The sequence below is a fragment of the Papaver somniferum genome, chromosome 1 (assembly GCF_003573695.1).
Source record: "Papaver somniferum cultivar HN1 chromosome 1, ASM357369v1, whole genome shotgun sequence".
Lineage (NCBI taxonomy): Eukaryota > Viridiplantae > Streptophyta > Magnoliopsida > Ranunculales > Papaveraceae > Papaver > Papaver somniferum.
In genome coordinates, this window is record NC_039358.1 from 10,654,287 (window position 1) to 10,671,593 (window position 17,307).

At 35.8% G+C, this 17,307-nt stretch overlaps 1 protein-coding gene and 1 long non-coding RNA gene across 2 annotated transcripts; both read right to left on the reverse strand.

Moving 5' to 3' along the window:
- Positions 1 to 2,846: 2,846 nt before the first annotated feature.
- Positions 2,847 to 4,519, reverse strand: LOC113325927 (sperm mitochondrial-associated cysteine-rich protein-like). Its single transcript, XM_026573768.1, has 2 exons — positions 4,413 to 4,519; positions 2,847 to 3,674 (listed from the first exon to the last, which is right to left on the reverse strand). The coding sequence occupies exons 1-2, from the start codon at positions 4,471 to 4,473 to the stop codon at positions 3,121 to 3,123; spliced, it is 615 nt and encodes a 204-aa protein (XP_026429553.1). The 5' UTR covers positions 4,474 to 4,519; the 3' UTR covers positions 2,847 to 3,120.
- A 4,433-nt stretch (positions 4,520 to 8,952) lies between these two features.
- On the reverse strand, positions 8,953 to 11,570 carry LOC113279128. Its single transcript, XR_003325642.1, has 2 exons — positions 11,101 to 11,570; positions 8,953 to 9,925 (listed from the first exon to the last, which is right to left on the reverse strand). It is a non-coding gene; the product is annotated as an uncharacterized LOC113279128 (long non-coding RNA).
- Between the last annotated feature and the right edge of the window lie 5,737 nt (positions 11,571 to 17,307).

Sequence of the window (17,307 nt, forward strand, 5' to 3'; positions counted from 1 at the left end):
AATTTAAAGTAAATTGCACAAATTTTAATTCCTAAATTACTTGATAGTGATCTTATAGAGTTTGGTTAAGTCTGAACCTATTATCAAGTAGTCACACTTTGATTGTTTTATTCTCTCGATATCGTATCCATAGATGATCACACAAAGTGTAAATACCGATTTGTTGTATTATCTCGCCTTTTTCCATAGACGATCATTTTCGGTAAAGAGGACTTATAGGTGGAAAAGTTTAATATTGTGGTATATTTATGGTACCCTCGTCTTTTCAAAAAACTCAATTTAATAGTTCTTACTAAATTAGCCTGGAGAGTTTGTATAGAAGATAGAAATTATGGGTTCAAATCCTTGGAAGCAAATAGTTTAAATTAGGTAATTTACTTCATCAAAAAATTGAAGCAAAGAATTGTTCATATATGTAGAGTAGGATTACTAAAGGTCTTCAGATCATCCAAAAAAAACTATTCCATGGAGATCAATAATGGCAGAACAACCAAAATTTGGTTGGATAAATGGATACCAGGTATAAACCACCCACTGTTACCTATTAATGAATTACACAAATTCTATCAAGATGTTTCTGAACTTATTCTTCCAGATACAAACACTTAGAATGTTGCACTTTTAGATCAGTTATTTGATAGTGATACTTCAAGAAGAATCCAAGCATTATTTCTTGATGTTGAGAAAGAAGATATAATGATTTGGACTCCTGCTAAGAATGGAAAATTCTCTATTAAAAGTGCTCATAATCACCTAACAACATGTTCAACGGAAGTTCAAGTGAATAGAAGAAGTATTCCTACAGAAGTTTGGAAAACTTTATGGAAATCTAGTGTTGCTCATAGAGTAAAGCTATTTTCCTGGAAATGCATACATGAATGTCATCCAACAAGATACAAACTTGGTGCTTTTAATGGTGACATTGATACTCACTGTGGTTCTTGTGGTCGCCACACTAAAACTATAGAGCATCTCCTTTTCGATTGCACACATGCTCGTTCCGTGTGGAGAGGAATTACTATATAAATTGATGCAGTCAGAAGCCACTGCAATAACGTAACCGAATGCATGGGTTACTAGTTGGTTCACAGGAGATGATGACAACATAGATGACAGATGGCTCCCTTTTTTAATTATTGGTGCATGGATCATCTGGAAGAACAAATGAGATGTAGTATTTCAGGGAGTTTATATTAATACTTTCACTTTTATTAACAAAATCCGCTATCATCTAAGTTCTCATTTGCTTGAAAATTTAGATAGTGTTCCGTACTGCATTAATGATGGCATCTCTCACTGGTTGCCTCCTGAACAAGGTATTCTTAAATTTAACGTAGATACATTCTTTAATCATACTACTAAACTGAATGAAACTGGTATTGTTTTGCGTGATTACGCAGGGGCATGCCAATGAATTCTAGGTACCTATGATGATGAAGTCTAAATTAAGTCCAGAATAAGGAGAATGCTTAGCTATAAGGGAAACACTATTGTGGGCTAGAGAATTGCATGCAAGGAAAATTCATATTGAAGCTAATGCACAACTGGTGGTCAAAGCCATCACTGAAGATCCATTGTCTATATAGTAGGAGAATAGAAATCTAATAAAATAAATAAAAAATTTAAGTATTTTCTTTAATTTTTATAATTTCTCTTTCGTCAGTAGAGATGACAATCAAGTTGCGGATGTTGTTGTTAAATATGTTAGAGATGAATCCATAAGTATCACGTAGTTTGATAATTTTTCTACATCGAAAACACTACTTTCCAATAAGCAGTAAATTTCTTGTTATAAAAAAAATGATTTAGTAAAATTCAAAAATTATTTTTAAAGATTGGCCAAGAGGATGTTTATCTAAATTTATGCTACGTCACTTGCTTACTAGTTAAAGAGGTTTGGGTTGGAGAAAGAATCTATGGAAATGAATATGGATCTTACGTAGATTGATATTTTTTTCTTCACACACATCCCATTGGAGAATCTCTTAATAAAATCTGATTTCTCTTAAAAATGACCTTTTTTATAATAGAAATTAAAAAATAAATAAAAAGCACTCAATACTCAATTTGTTTTCTTTGTTATTTTTACATGTACCCAAACCAACACATCCTTCCTCACCTTTTGCTTGCAAATCTATAGGTAAAAACTCATGCCAAAATAGTTATAAGACACTAAGACCAAGGTAGTCAATATCGGTTGTGCCAGCCGATAATACAGGTTTTCTTCGGGTATCGGAAAATACCTATACAATATCGAAAGTATGAGTGATACAAAGACGAAATGATGTTATCGGTTGTACATGCCGGTTCGATATATCAGTTTTACTTATACACCTATAATATCGGTTTCAGTGAATAAATTTTCCATCAACATGCATATAGTCTTTGCAAACAAGTACAACTTCATTTGAAGAAGGTAAAAAGACCTAATATATCTATGATATAAAATCAATGATTATATGGTACGATATAATGGAAACCATATTTCTATTGCAAGACATGAAATTGTAAAAGATAGAAGTGAAGGATAACAAGAAAGATTTACCGACATAATAAGACAACAATCACAATGCTTTTGTATTTTGGGAATTTGATATATATATATATATGATTCTTATTATTTTTTACTATGATTTTATAAATATTTGAAATTCTAATTCTAGTGATGCATCACCGATAAAAATCGATATAATCTTTTGTATTGATATATCAGACCCGATCGATAAGAAACCGATACGCGATATTTACTACCTTGATTAAGACATGTCATTATAAAGTTAATGAAACCGTTTAAGAAGTTAAATAACTTAAAGTTTATTGATCAAACGAAAATTTGAGAAGTGCAGCTTGATCAACGTTGGGAATAAAAAAACGGCAATAGCTTGCTGTATGTCTAAGAATAGAACATAAGCATATACCAATACCGCACCTACATACTAATTAGTTGAAGGGAACTACTAGTGCTTCTTGCTAATCCTTTTTTTTTCTTTCCATTTTTTATCCTTGCAGCTGGCTGCAGATAAATATCACTAGCTAGTACCATCAGTTGTAAATAAAATTGCGTTACGGATTTACGCGGTAGCTGTCATAACGTTTTATCGTGGTGCCTAACTTGGTATTTTAATACTGTAATTCTTCTTCTTTGTTTGACGGTGGAAAGTCAGGGGCATCTGATTCTCCTCCACTATCTGATAATTGAAGTCTTTCTACTTCTGTGACATCTTTACAACAACATCTGCAGCGATCTAACTTGGGAGCTTCTTTTTCGCAATATTGATCTATCACGGAACTTCCCATTGCCTCACAAAGACAGTCACAACCTGTTTTACAAGCTTCTTCGCAAGGCTTTCTAGTGGGAAATTTAAACTTTTCATCCAATTGGGAACATAAGTCGTTCCGCCATATAGGTGTCGGTGGCGGAGGGAAGTCATCTGGATCCGGAGACGGTGGGAACGGTCTGGACGACGGTGGTGGAGGCTGTGCAGGTAGATCATCGCATTTCTTGCATGTAGGTGGGTCTATACAACAATTTATACAAGGGCATATATCATCTGGTGGGGAGCAAATTTTCCTTTTAAATATATCGTCCTCTTTACACTCATGTTCTCCTTCTGGGCAGGATGGCGGCCAGGGTGATTGGGATTCCGGGTCCAGAACATCAGCTGAAACCATATCTGCAGGTAGGTCCCGCACACATTAGCAATATTGTCGATCATTAGCTTCATGGTCAGACACATGGAGTTAGCTTTTTTCCTATTTTCCACTATCAATCCACGACTGTTAACCATTAGCAATAATTTTAATCACAGCCATTGATTCAGTCAAAAATTTATGATAATGATATTTTGAAGAGAAGGAAAACATTAAGTTATTGATGGTTTGCAATATAAACAAATACCGCTATTTACAAATTTCATCTCCTAGAAATGTATGTTCATCACCCGAGAAGCATTAGTGACTACTGAGAAGAGAACCATCGGAATCGTTATAACATGCATAAATATTGATCATATCCAGCACACTAGCCATTATAAAGTCACGATCTTGAACCATCGGAATCGTTATAACCATCCACATAAAACATTGTTTCAAACTAATATAAATAATTAAATAACATTTACTGTGAGATACATCAATCAGTAGAATTAATTACTAAATTTAGTCATGAGATCATGCATGGACGTCAGGAAATTAGAAGACGGCTTATGGGCCGTTCATCCTACTGGGTGCGTGGTGGTGGCTTATCATGGTAGTGATAACAAACACTTGCCAATCAACAGATGATCAAAAGTATGCTGATAAAAACTAATGATGATAAAGAAAAACAAAAAATATAAGGCATGATATTGAAAGAAGGAAACAGAGAAAATATGGACGAACAAGTAAAAGATTATTTGTACAGAGCTCCTTACCTGTAGAGAGAGACAGGCTAACAAATACTGCAAAGAGATAAGTATGAAAAGATTTTCTCATCCTGATTACCCCAATATATCTTCGCTATAAAGATAGTTATAACGTGAGCTTGGTTTGTCTGATGATTTACGAACTAGTATCATTTATAGAATTGAAAATCTTGGTAGTTCTTAGTAAAAAAGTAGTAATACTTACTGTTGACTAAAGCTATCAATTAAGACCCAAGTTATCGTTTCGTTTTTTAATTGTTCGGCATTTTTTGATATGTGGATCAGAAATTAATGCATTTCAAAAGTATGCAAACAACTTAATGATCCCCGGTAGATCTGAGTTTTACCCAAGGTTAGATTCCTGAAATCTAACAGGTTAAATTTTTGGGGAACATATACAACCCCATAGTTTCAAGTCAACTATCAAAACCCAAAAAAAATAATACATATGAAACCAATGCATGTGAGCAGATTCTTCATTTTGCCTTCTTATTTTACGATCTTTTTGAACTGATTTCTTATTTTACTACAGTAATAGACGACTAGTTCCAAATTTGTAAGGGTGCATTAATATTTATAGAAGACAATAGTTAGTTAAGACTTGTTTTTATTTGTTTTTTAATGTGCACGACGAGGATCATTACGCATTTGGGTGCGGAAAAAGAGACTTAAGGTTCTGTTGGGTCTCCGTAGACTATAAGGACCACCTGGACTTTGGAGACCAGTATTTGAATATTTTCAAGTGCAGTTATTACTCTTTGTCCCTTTGAAATGCCATATTAGCTTTGAGATATACCCAGTTTCGTGCTTGCACATAAGGGTTATTTTTTCCACTTCCTTTTCTTTTGGCATTTTACTATTTTCTTAGTTCAACCGGATAGCACTCAACAACGTGCAATCCTATCTTAGCCACTGTTAAAAATCAGGATTTCAACTATCGGATCCCTGGAGGAAAACCAACTTCTCCCAAGTCACTGTGTGGGAATGCGATAAACGACTGACTTTGAACGATAACACTGTAACAAGCAAAATTATAAGGACAAAATTAACATAAACTAGATAGTGTCACGGGTTTAGATTGTCCAAATGCAACATCTAACCTTAAAAATGGTATTATGCTCCACGACACAGTTTCAGTCAACTCGTCCTTAGCCAATCTCTTAGTTTTTTGGCTAAAACTGTATTCAACCCATATAAAATAGAGGTACTTCTCATAAAGCCTTCAAAACAGTATACACACTCTGCTTGATGCATTAACAGTAAGCCAAAATAAAGAGACAAATACACCAACAAAACTTAACTTTAATCTTGATGGAAGCCTAATCCGGACTGGACGGCACCGCTAGAGGGATGTACTTGGCAGGGGTGTCATCGGGGAAGCGGATTAGTGCGGAGATCTGAAGCGAGATGGAAAGCAGAAATGTCAGTATAGTTGGTTGAGCGAAGAGTGTTCTCCTTGGCAACAAGGGAGCTGAGGCGGTCTGGCCACGCCGGCGGGACATCAAATGTCTGCAGCACTCACGGTCTAAACGGTGCGGATTAGCTCTCCCCCAAAACCACCCAACCCGATGCGCACGTAAGGAACAAAGGGTAATCTTCACTGGGAAGACTAATTATTACAATACACTTAGGGTTACACAAACTCTTCTTGCCGTACATCCAACCAATCACAAGATCAAGCTTTTATTATGGCCTTACAAAAATCTATACACAAGTAACTGTCTGGCAGTTACAAATTTACTCTACAAAAGGTAGTTGGCAAATTGTGCCAACTTTCCCAACTCCTCTCCTAAAACCAAAAAAGCATCTCCTAGGCTTAGGAATGCATAAAGTAAACACTACTTCTGTGTAACCAACTTATAATTGTCAAGACCATGTGCTTGCCCAACCAAAGTACGTCGAGCATCATTCCCCCAATGATGTAAGTGTGCTTATGCAAGCCTTTCTTGCATCCATGCATGCCTCATGCACGCAGGTTATGTGCCAAAATCATTTGGTACCTCTTGATGTTAATCTCGCATATGTGGCCATGTCCAAACCCTATTTTTCGCATGCCTTGGCCTACCTTGAAACTCCGGATGCACCATGCATCTCTGGAATATGCCATGTTCAAAGTATCACGCCATCTTAACGCTTTATTACTAGGCCGCTTGACCAACCGGTCATAGACCTCCCCCACTAGCTGAACTCGACGATCTCGTCAATTCTTTTTGTTGTAGGTAAGTCTAAATTTGTTCTTCAAATTGTCACAATGTAGTATCTTTCTCCCAAGAAGCTTTGGAGTCTGGTAAACCATGTCGCTTTACCAAATAATAATTTCTCATATTCTTCTTGCTTTTCCCCTCAAATTGATCATCAAGTGTACATTCTATTTGCTTGTCAAACTGCGATCTGATTACTAGTGGTGCACGCTTCCCTTGTTGTCTCGAAATGTCCAGCAAATTAGGATGGTACTTTTTCAAGAAGCTGACATGAAAAGTGGGATGCACTTACAATCGTTCCGGCAAAACGAGTCTGTAAGCCACCTTATTACCAATTATTTTCATCACTTCAAAAGGACCATCATATCTTGGAATTACGCCTCTATGCACTCACTGTCTTGCTAGAAATATTCTTCCAAATATGTGGCGTTACTTTCAATAATATCATATCTCTCACCTCAAATTCCACATCTCTGCGAGGTAAATCATCAAATTTATTCATTCTTCTCACTGCCTTGGACAAACTGTCATGTGCTTGCATCTCCGTTGTAAACCTTGTATAGCGATATGTTGCTGGACAGGAGCCTTGCTTCTTATCATTTGGAACCTCATAAGGGGTTAATGGTTGTTGTCTTATTGCTAACTTAAAATGACTCAAACTCTTGTGCAAATTGTAACAAAGTTGGGCCGTACCCATCAACGACACCCAATTTCCCTGACTTGTAGTCACATAATGACGCAAATACTCTTCTGGCAATGCATTTATCCTCTCCGTATGACCATAGGTTTGAGGATGATTACTAATAGAAAACTTTAGTTCAGATCCAAGCAATCCAAACAAGGCAGTCCAAAATCTGCCTGTAAACTGTGAGTCTCTATCATTCACAATATCTTAAGGAAGTTCACAATACTTCAATACATTCTTGAAGTACATATCCGTTGTAACGTATGCATTACAAGAATGATGACAGATAATGAATGTAGCATACTTCAAAAAGCGATCAACATCGACCATTCTCGATCTAAAGCCTTGCACCCACTACAAGAAAAGTCGCTTTTAGTGGAAAAATATTGTGTCACGAAAACCAATTTCTTCGTTGCAAAAAGAATTCAGCGACCCAAAAAACTTCATCACCTATAGTGAGTCGTTGAAAGTGTTCTATGACGTCCTTAAGAAATCGTCATCGAATTTTTTTAATTAGCGACATAAGTCTTTTTTCCACCAAAACTATCTTTTTGTGAGCAAACAAAATTGACACTGTACACTAATTTTGTGACGAAGAATTTGTTACTCTAGGTATTTTTGGTGAGGAAAATATTTTATCACTTAAAATAACTTTAGCCGCGAAATTTGTTCGTCTCGAAATATACTTATAGTGAAGAAACAAATTCGTCTCATAAAATAGTTTTAGCCGCGAAATTTATTCGTCTCAAGATGTACTTATAGCTAAGAAACAAATTCGTCACTTTAATAATTTTAGCAACGAAATTTTTTCATCTCTGAAAAAAATAATGATTTAGCAGCGGAATAACTTTCGTCTCAAAATAAAATCAATGACAAAATTTAGTCGTCTTTAAAAGTACGTATAATGACCAATTAGGATTGTCTCTGTATAGTCATTTCAATAAATAATATCATCGTCTCCAAAACAATTTTAGCTGCAAATATAGTCGTCTACAAAAATTATTACAGACAACCATAACTATTTTCCCATCATACCAAACTCGGCACTATTTTTTCTTTAGTGACTAGCCTAGATTTATTATTACACAAAAAATAAATATAAACAAATAAACATTTAAATAAATAATATAAGTTGAATAAAAAACAATTACCCATCAATATAAGTTGTTTATACAAGATCCAAACTAGAAAAAATCTGATAAATGAACTCTACCAATAAATAAATAGATAAATATCACTAATAGAAAAGAAAAAAAATACTAAGACTAGAACATTAATGTGATAGCATTCAATTTTCAATTCCATTAGCGGTAATGTTGTTTAGACCGAGAGAACGTAACATCATATCCTGCATGTTTCTTATGTCCTTTGCACTATCTTCTTTCAACTTTTTGATAACCTCATTCTGGGCGCATATTTGCTCTTCCTGAGCTTGGATTCTATCAGCCTCTGCGTGTAGCATTTTATGAATTCCTTCGTTGTTAGAAACAGTGGTCGCATGGACTAAATAAAAGTTTTTCATGGATGATAAGCAAGAGTGAAACTAGTGATCACAACACCACGTGAAGGTGCAGCACTAATGGTTGGTCTTTAGACAAGCATGAGAGTTACTAGAACACAGACAGACGATGAGCTTGTAATTCATGAGGGTGTGGTCATTAATGAAAATAACAATCAAATTGGTGTTTCAATTAGGTAATATAGAATATTGAGTTTGCGCTTAATCGTGCCCACGACAACTTTATTGGTATTGTATACTTACCAATTGATTCCTCTAAAAACTTCTTTAACATCTGTAGAGAAGTGTCCAGATGAACTCATTCTGAAAATTTAAACCAAATCAATGTTCAACTTTAAGGTTTAATACACTAATCTACAGGCAAAAAAACAGATGATATATATGCATCACTTGACCCTGTAAATCAAGGAATCCCTATCAAGGACTTGTTTTTCACTCCAAGACTTGTACCTGAGTGCTTCTATAGAACAAACTATTACCACACACTCATTTACAAGTTTGGGACCATTCTCGAATAGCGGCTCTCCATTTAATTCTGAGAACATAACAACCAGTTTTCCTTTGTTAGCATTCATCCATACATCTAGTGCAAGCCCCCGTGTCAATCCCACGTTCTTTGGCGTGGAGGTTGTATCTATAAAGACGAAATGATCATTTCTGTATGCAGGTGATAAATATCTGTAACTATAAACCGAGTTACAGTAGTAAAAGCACTTCGCTGGTTGCTGAGGCGCAAACCATCCTGCAAAATTATTATGAGTCTTGGCTATACAGCCTATGGGTATATGTTTATGCAGTTCCGTAAATGCTGTGAGCAGGTAAAATGGCTCCTTTACTGCCCAAGAGTGAGGTCTCTGTGGGTTAAAAAAAAAGACCTTATATTGCCATGACAAAGGAATTGGCTAACTTATGAATCGTAGTCTATTGAATATAACTTTTTCTTATCTAGTTACTAGTGAATTGACATACTAGTATACTACAGACAATCGTAAACAGACACAATAGAAATGTAACTAGCAGGAGAAACCAATCATTTAGCAGAAGATGATAGTGATAGGTACTAGCGATAGACCTTCTTCTTTTGTTTCGCACCACCAGATTTCACCTTTTTTGGTGCCTGAATTAACAAAAAAAAGAAAACACAAAATCAGTAACATGGGGTTAGTCGTGAGAGACTTTGGGTGCTTTTAGTATATTTAAATCCCTGGGGATTTGGAGGGAGGTTGAGAGAGTATATGCAGTTTAGGAGAGTTTAGGAGTTTTTAGTCTAGGGAGTTTGAGAGAGTCTAGGAATTTCGGGGACTTTATTAGAGGGAGTTTCTATGGATTCAAAATCAAAAAGTTCTATCTAATAAAACTTCTAATGATAGTCTAATGACAATCTCCATATAAATCAAAGTTCTTGAGTTCTTGGTTTAATGTTATGACACAGATCAAATTTTCACTTTAATGATGGTCTCCCAATCTTTCCAACTTTTGCTGGTCACGAACATTAAATTGCATAGGGTTTGCTATATCATTTCTTTATGCAATAGTTTCATGAAGTTGATGTTCTTAAGTTTGCCATAAAACTTCATCGTCACTTATGAGTGTTGATGAAGTTTTCTGGTCATCTTCCTGGATAGGAAATTCATTGCAGCAACTAACTCGAGAAAACAGATCAGGGCTTATAAAAAATTAAATAGGATTGTTCAATTATTTACCAACCCAAAATGACCAAGATAATCCAAAACGGTATGCTATAGGCTGAAATGGTTGCTGCTAGCAATAACTTCCACTTAGTTGGAACAACTACTGGATAAAGTTAGAGAAATTGCAGGCTACTATAAGAGCAAATTATTCTCAACTGTAAAAATAATATCACCAGTATTTCTTAAGTCAAATGGTTTTCTTATGTCTTATTGATAGCTTTTTTTCAAGCAACCTAGATATGGACTTTCTGTTAATCGTAAGTGCAGCTTAATATATCTATATAAAATCAAACCAAAACGAACTAGAGTGATAAAACAAACAAATTGAAAAGATGAACAAATTCACAATAACAACCATCGAATTGCAATGATGAAGTCATGTACTCTGAAAACCTAACCCTGGGGGAGAAATCAAAACCCCTCTTAGAAATCGGCATCTTAATTATAAATCAAAACCCAAAGTAAGAGATCGACATCCTAATAAGAAATCAAAACCCTACAAAATTTAGAAATCAAAACCCTAATTAGTAGAAAATAAATAGAAATCAAAACCCTAATTACTGAGAAAATAAAGATCAGACAAAATTTGTAGAAAACTTACCATTGATTAAGAAACTTGAAACGTTAGGTATCTAATGAAGGTGGTGTATAATCTGTAGATGTAGGATTTGTATTGGCGTTGATCTACTGAACTCTTCCCTCTTCTTCCACTTACATCGAATCGTTGATCAACTGAAGGAGTTGGGATTGAATTGCATCGAATCGAGGGTGTTGGTAAGGTGGTGTTGCGAATAATGATATCTTTATGAGTATCTTTCCCCCTTCTCTGGAATCATCAGGGGATGAGTTAATTTCATTCGTGATTGGGCTTGGAGTTGGTCGATTGGTGAAGACGGACTTTGCTGGCTGGAGAAGAATCGGACGACGTTACAGAGAGAGATAGAGAAAAGACTACAGTGGTGGTATCGAGGGAGTGATAGAAGATGGTTATGCCGGTGAGTTGTTTGTTTTTTTGTTTTTTTTTCTTCAAGTCGAGTATCAGCGGGACTAAGCCAATCCATTGAGATTTGATATATATCGGCCTCGGATGAATTTGAATCGATTAATTTGAAAACGTATTCAATTAGATCCAATGAAAATGAAGAATCGTTATCGGCCTATATCTGATTTGTTATATAAAGAGAATGGATTTTAACAGTGAGAATAATCTATAATTATTATTGGCGTGAAAGTAATCAAAAAAATTATAAGAATGAGAATTATTTCGAATAATAAAAATAAATTTAAATGACGAGAATGAATCCAACTAATGAGAATGAATCTTATAATTGTTATTGATATTCGGTTCGAGAAAAAATTCTCAATAATAAATAAAAATTGGAAAAAGTTTAACGAGAAGATGAAATCGAAAACTATATATATATGTACACGAACTAGAACAATCAATTCGCTTTCTATGGAAATGATTTGCTGTAAGATTTAACCAAAACCTTGGCATCCATGGGAGAAATATGCAGGGTATCTATCACACGTATAATTAAACGAGTCACTCTTTGCAATTATGTTTCGAATGAGAGATATATTCTCTTCATCTGATGTTGGCCAAGATAGATATATTATCTGATTTGCAACATGACTAGGATGAGTCACGTGAAAATGCAAGAAATTGTCGTTTAGAGTATGAGAGGAGCTCACATCTTCCCGGGCGGTCACGTAAGTCAAATGGAAGCCGTATTATTTTTCATGGGTCCTTTCGTTGTGTATGAGGAGATCAAGGGTGTTCATCCACGTTTTTGGATAAACGTGAACATTTCAGGATCAATTAACTAACCTTGAGTGTGTTTGAGATGCTAAGAAAGAGGCATGTGTCCAAGGTAAAGCTTGTGCCTAAGTCGCATGTTTGTACAAGACTGTTCAGATGAGTTGATTTAGCTCGGATTAGCATTAGACCGGCTGAGGCTTAGTGATAGACACATTTTTATGGCTGGATGTTATCTAAATTTTTAGTGTTCATTTTTGTACTTATTATGGTATTATGTCTTTATAACTGTTTTTGGAGAAATAAATATGTGTGGAAAATTGGGTCGAAATGTGGTATTTGCACCCCGGGAGAAATTACCAAAGGCACCCTGGAGAAGTGTTAGAGACACCCAAGAAATGTGTTGAAGGTACCCAGGAAATTTATAAAGGCACCAAGAAGAATTTCTAAAGGCATCTCTCAATTGGATAAGGGCACCCCTACATGTTAAAAGCACAAGCAAAATTACTAGGGGAACCGTCTCCTTCCCCTTTTGAAAACGAAAATTGGCGGGAAAATACTTGAATCAACTGTGTGAGTTTAGTTTGGTTTTTGGAAGAGTTTAACACGGGGATTCCATTGTTACCTAACATCCAGGAAGAATTACGTGTTTGGAAACTAAAAAACTGACCAAATTCTTCTTGTATATGGTAGTTGTCTAAAAGAGGGAGGGAGAAGTTATTTACAACAACATGCAAATAGCCTAGATCCTGTTTTGATTATTTTGGAAGGTTGTAGAGAAAATATTCCCTGTTATATTTGACTATATCAAATTAAGAGAAGGTTTGGAGGAATCAGACACAAAGCGCAAATAAAATAAAGGGAATAAATCCCGTAACTTAGACAAAGAAAAATTCGGGAAGATATTCGAGAGATTTATCTGGCCTGTGTGTATAAATAGTGTAGGGTGAAGTCAAAGTGAGGGAGATATAGGGTCTGGGGGACCTAACAGAGGTTTCAGCACGAAGAAATCACGCTGCAAAGAAAGTTAAGGAAGCAGGAGGAAGTAGACGAAGCTGAAGAACATTTGACTCCGCAAAAAAGGCGCAGAGAACTATCGTGGTTGCAACAAACCTTCTGCAAGAACATTTGGCACCCTGGAGAACTGTTCTAACAATTATTTTTTTGGTTGCAACAAACCTTCTGCAACTGAAGAAATCATTTTTAGCGACGAGTGTGGAACGGATATGCTGTGGTTGCAAATTAACTATTTTATTCTATTTCTTCATTGTAAACACCTTTTTAGCGATGAACAATATTTTTGAGTGTGTTTTCGACACGAGGGGCTAAACCCGAACACTGTGATGACGGAGAAAGCCATATTTCATGCTTGTGGTAATTATATTTAATATTTTAATGACTTTTTACATTGACTATAATTGATTTATGATTTTTCTTAATTATTTGTGATATTAGTTGTTTGATGGCGTATGCTTGATCTTACTTCGGAAATCCCGTATGAAATTTTAGGAATTTTTCAGATTGCACTGACTTTGGTGTTTGGACCACATCTCCTAGCTTGTTTGTCCGCTTGAAGCGCAGTTTTGGTATATTTTTTGGAACATATAGGGGAACATATTTTCTTCAGGAAGTACCCCGAAATTCCTTATGGTTTGTCATCAGTTTTCAAGTCTTCGCGATGGTATGTACGGATATCTGTTTTCAAAAGGTGTCCTTGTTGCGTTTGAACTCTTGATGTATTGAGACTCTTAGGAAAAGAACCCTTAGAGTGTTATGACCTAATTAACCTTCCATAGCTTGTGAATTTGATCCCCTTGATCCAAAACACGTCTGTGGCGTACTTATACGTTTTTACCCTTAGGTATGTCTTCTCTTAATTATTCATGAAAATATAAAACCATGTAAACTCCTGAATATCCTTGAAGACGTGGATTAGGTTTATTGAAATAAGGTTAGGGATGTAGTTGTGAGGACGGGCTTCGCTTTTGAGACTTGACCCATTCTTGTCGACCAAAACCCTAGCCGTTCTTTATATACATCTTCAACTCTTGTATTTTTTGATATACATTGTCTAACTCCTTCCTTGTTTTTAGGCTCAGTTATGAATAATATTCAAAAAAAAAATGTTGATAATAGAGTGGATGACCTTATCTTTTTCGGTGGATCAAGTGTGCAACAGTCCCCAATTATCAGTAACTCTGGTGTTGGAGAATCCGAAAGATGTGAGGCAGAGTGCATTTCTGGACTATTGGTGTTTACTTTGTTATCCATATTGCACTTCTGACTCGGATGAGATACTCATGGAGAATTTGGCGTTATGAAGAGAATAAATCTAAACGGTCTTGCTTCTGATGATCTTGTAAATCTGGGAAATTTGAGGTGGTTGTGAGAGTGACATAATTATGTTAAGGTACATCGGGGTGATTTGGGTTTAGGTCCACATTTTTATAGAGGTTCTTATTCTGGAGGAACATATGGTAGATGAAGAGATGAAACATGCTAAGCAGGCGTCTCGGGATGCAAAGGTCAAAGGTGAAGCAGTTGAACATGAAGCAAGAGATTTTCTCTAGGGGGCTCTGTTGGATGATTTTCTTTAGGGTTGAAATTTGTATGCAACTGGTAAAGAGAGGGTACCCTTATGAATTCGATTTTAATACAAACCCTATATTTCTCCTTCTGTTATGCGAGTAAGTGAAAACCCTAAGCTAAATTCATAATAGGAGTTTCTCCCTTGCGCGACCTTTACACTAAAGGTTGTAGAAACTTCGTTTGACATCCGATTTCAGTGGTTGAACCCAACTATCGAACAGAAAAGATCTTTCTTTCATCTAGTAGAGAAAGAAATAGGATTTGGAGCTTGTTCTTTCGGTGATAATTCCACGTGAAGTTGAACTCGGGAATCCAGAGATTTTTAGCAGCAATTCCTTCAAGTGTTTTGATGATATTTCTTGAATCGTATTTTGATACATAATTACTTTTTAAACCATGATAGGATAGACGTATACAGACATTTTTCATCAGGGGAGTGTTGTCGAATTTTCTACTTTTCCCAGCTCTTCGAGTTATATGACTAAAGTATGAGCCGCGTCTGAGTAGAATGGAAACTATAAACTCCTCCTCAATCCGATTGTGAACCTTAGGTTGTCTCATGCATGCATTTATTGTTGAAGTATAACTTGAATGCTTCTTATACTTGATATGGTCCTGGTGCACGTGTATAAAACCCTAAAACATCTTATAGGGTTGAAACTATTCATATTTAAATCATTATGTGTTCTGTCAGGATATGGGTTATTGTTGCAATTGCTGAATACATAGAAAAAGCTGACGGAAAAGAATCTGAAGAGATTGAACAGAGATGAGATATTTATCGAGTCACAGATAAGTGCCCCTCACTACTGCAAAGATCGATCTATAGTTCTCAGTACCCAAGTAATAACATGTTGTAATGTGGGTATGATTAACTCAAGATGTTTGGAAGTTGTATAAATACCCTTGTAAGACTCGAGATTGATCCTTCATGGTGGGAAAAACGATACTCTGTGGGTTTGAGACGTCTGTATAAATTCATGTCAAGGTCTTGGCTGCATGCGTCTTCATGGACAAGATGAAGTTGTTATTTTGTGTCTACTAGGTGTCTTGACAGGGACTCACATGAATGTTTGTAGCAAAATTATCAATCAAGATTTATCTCTTATTTTGTAGGATGGTCAAAGATATCTTCTAGCGCTAGCAAAGCAATGAATACACCTCCGCGATAGCCGAACAATCAATTTATGTTGACTTTGTTGATGGGATAGTTCCATGGAACTATACTAGGTAATTAGTCACGTGGAGGAGTCATGTTCTGATTTGAGGAAGTTGCAAGTGATAGTCATATCTTTTCCTTTGCTCATCACATCTAACTCTGAGTCATGGGATAGCCTGTCAATCCTATCTTTCTGAGAGAAAAGGCTTTGACTGAGGGAACTTCTAGCATGCTTCTGGGATGAGTAGCGTGTAACCTGGAGATACGGTATTGGATTCTTCCTTTTTTAATTTAGTGACAATATCTGGTTATGGTTGTATGTCGAATAGTGGAATATTTATCTAAATAGTTATCCTTAAAAGTATCACTATGGAATTCTTTTCCCTTGATATGTTCAGCTTCGAAGATATTCTCCTTCTTGTAAACTAAGATTTCATTGGATAATAATATTGTATAATAATTGGTATAGCTGAGTTGGAGGCTCATCGAGACTTGGTCTTATAATTGCTAGGGCTTTTTTCTTTCTGACGGGACGGGTGTTGAGATAGCATATCGATTATCGGTTTTGCATCTTCCGATAAGTATGAGACTTTGACGAGCATCATCTAGAAAACTACTCTCGTCTTATACTTTGTTGTGTTCTGGTCATGATCCTCTAGATCAAGAAGAAGGACAAGTTGTATCTTGGTAATATATGGTAGTTCGTGAAAGTAGGTGGCTCTGCAATGTTTTGATTAGGTCATGAATTTTTTTTGGAGCCTTTTCAAGTTTTCTCTAAGTTTTTCCTCTAGATGACGAAAATAAAAATCTGACGGAAAAATAACAAGGTCAATCGGATACAGAATGTAAGAGTTATAAGTAAAATAGTAAATTGAAATAAACTTCCCGAGTCCCCTGTGATCAGGTTGAGGTCCCTTGACCTAAACTAATTTTGGAGAAAATATTTATCAGAATATCCAAGTTTAGAGTGTCATCTAGTTCTTGAGGTCTCATTTGCTCAGTTGCATTCGTAACGAGCTTCATCTTCTCTTGTGAGGTCGATTGCAAACAAACTGGATCCCGTCCACGCTATTCTCAGCAATTATAGTACTCCTTGAAAAGGCGAGGGTACTCAAATACACCACAATTTTTTTGTTTCAACCTATAAGTCCTCTACCGAATGTTATCTTCTACGTACATAGTCGAGAAAATATTACAATTCGGTTCACTCTTCGTGTGATCGCCTATGGTATGACATCGAGACAATAGAATAACAAGATAACTTGCGTGGTTGATTATGGATACAAGATCGAGACAATACA

Coding starts and splice junctions, on each gene's coding strand:
- LOC113325927 (XM_026573768.1), bottom strand. CDS start 4,473: ATGAGAAAATCTTTTCATACTTATCTCTTTGCAGTATTTGTTAGCCTG. Junction 3,675..4,412: donor TAGCCTGTCTCTCTCTACAG/GTAAGGAGCTCT, acceptor ACCTACCTGCAG/ATATGGTTTCAGCTGATGTT.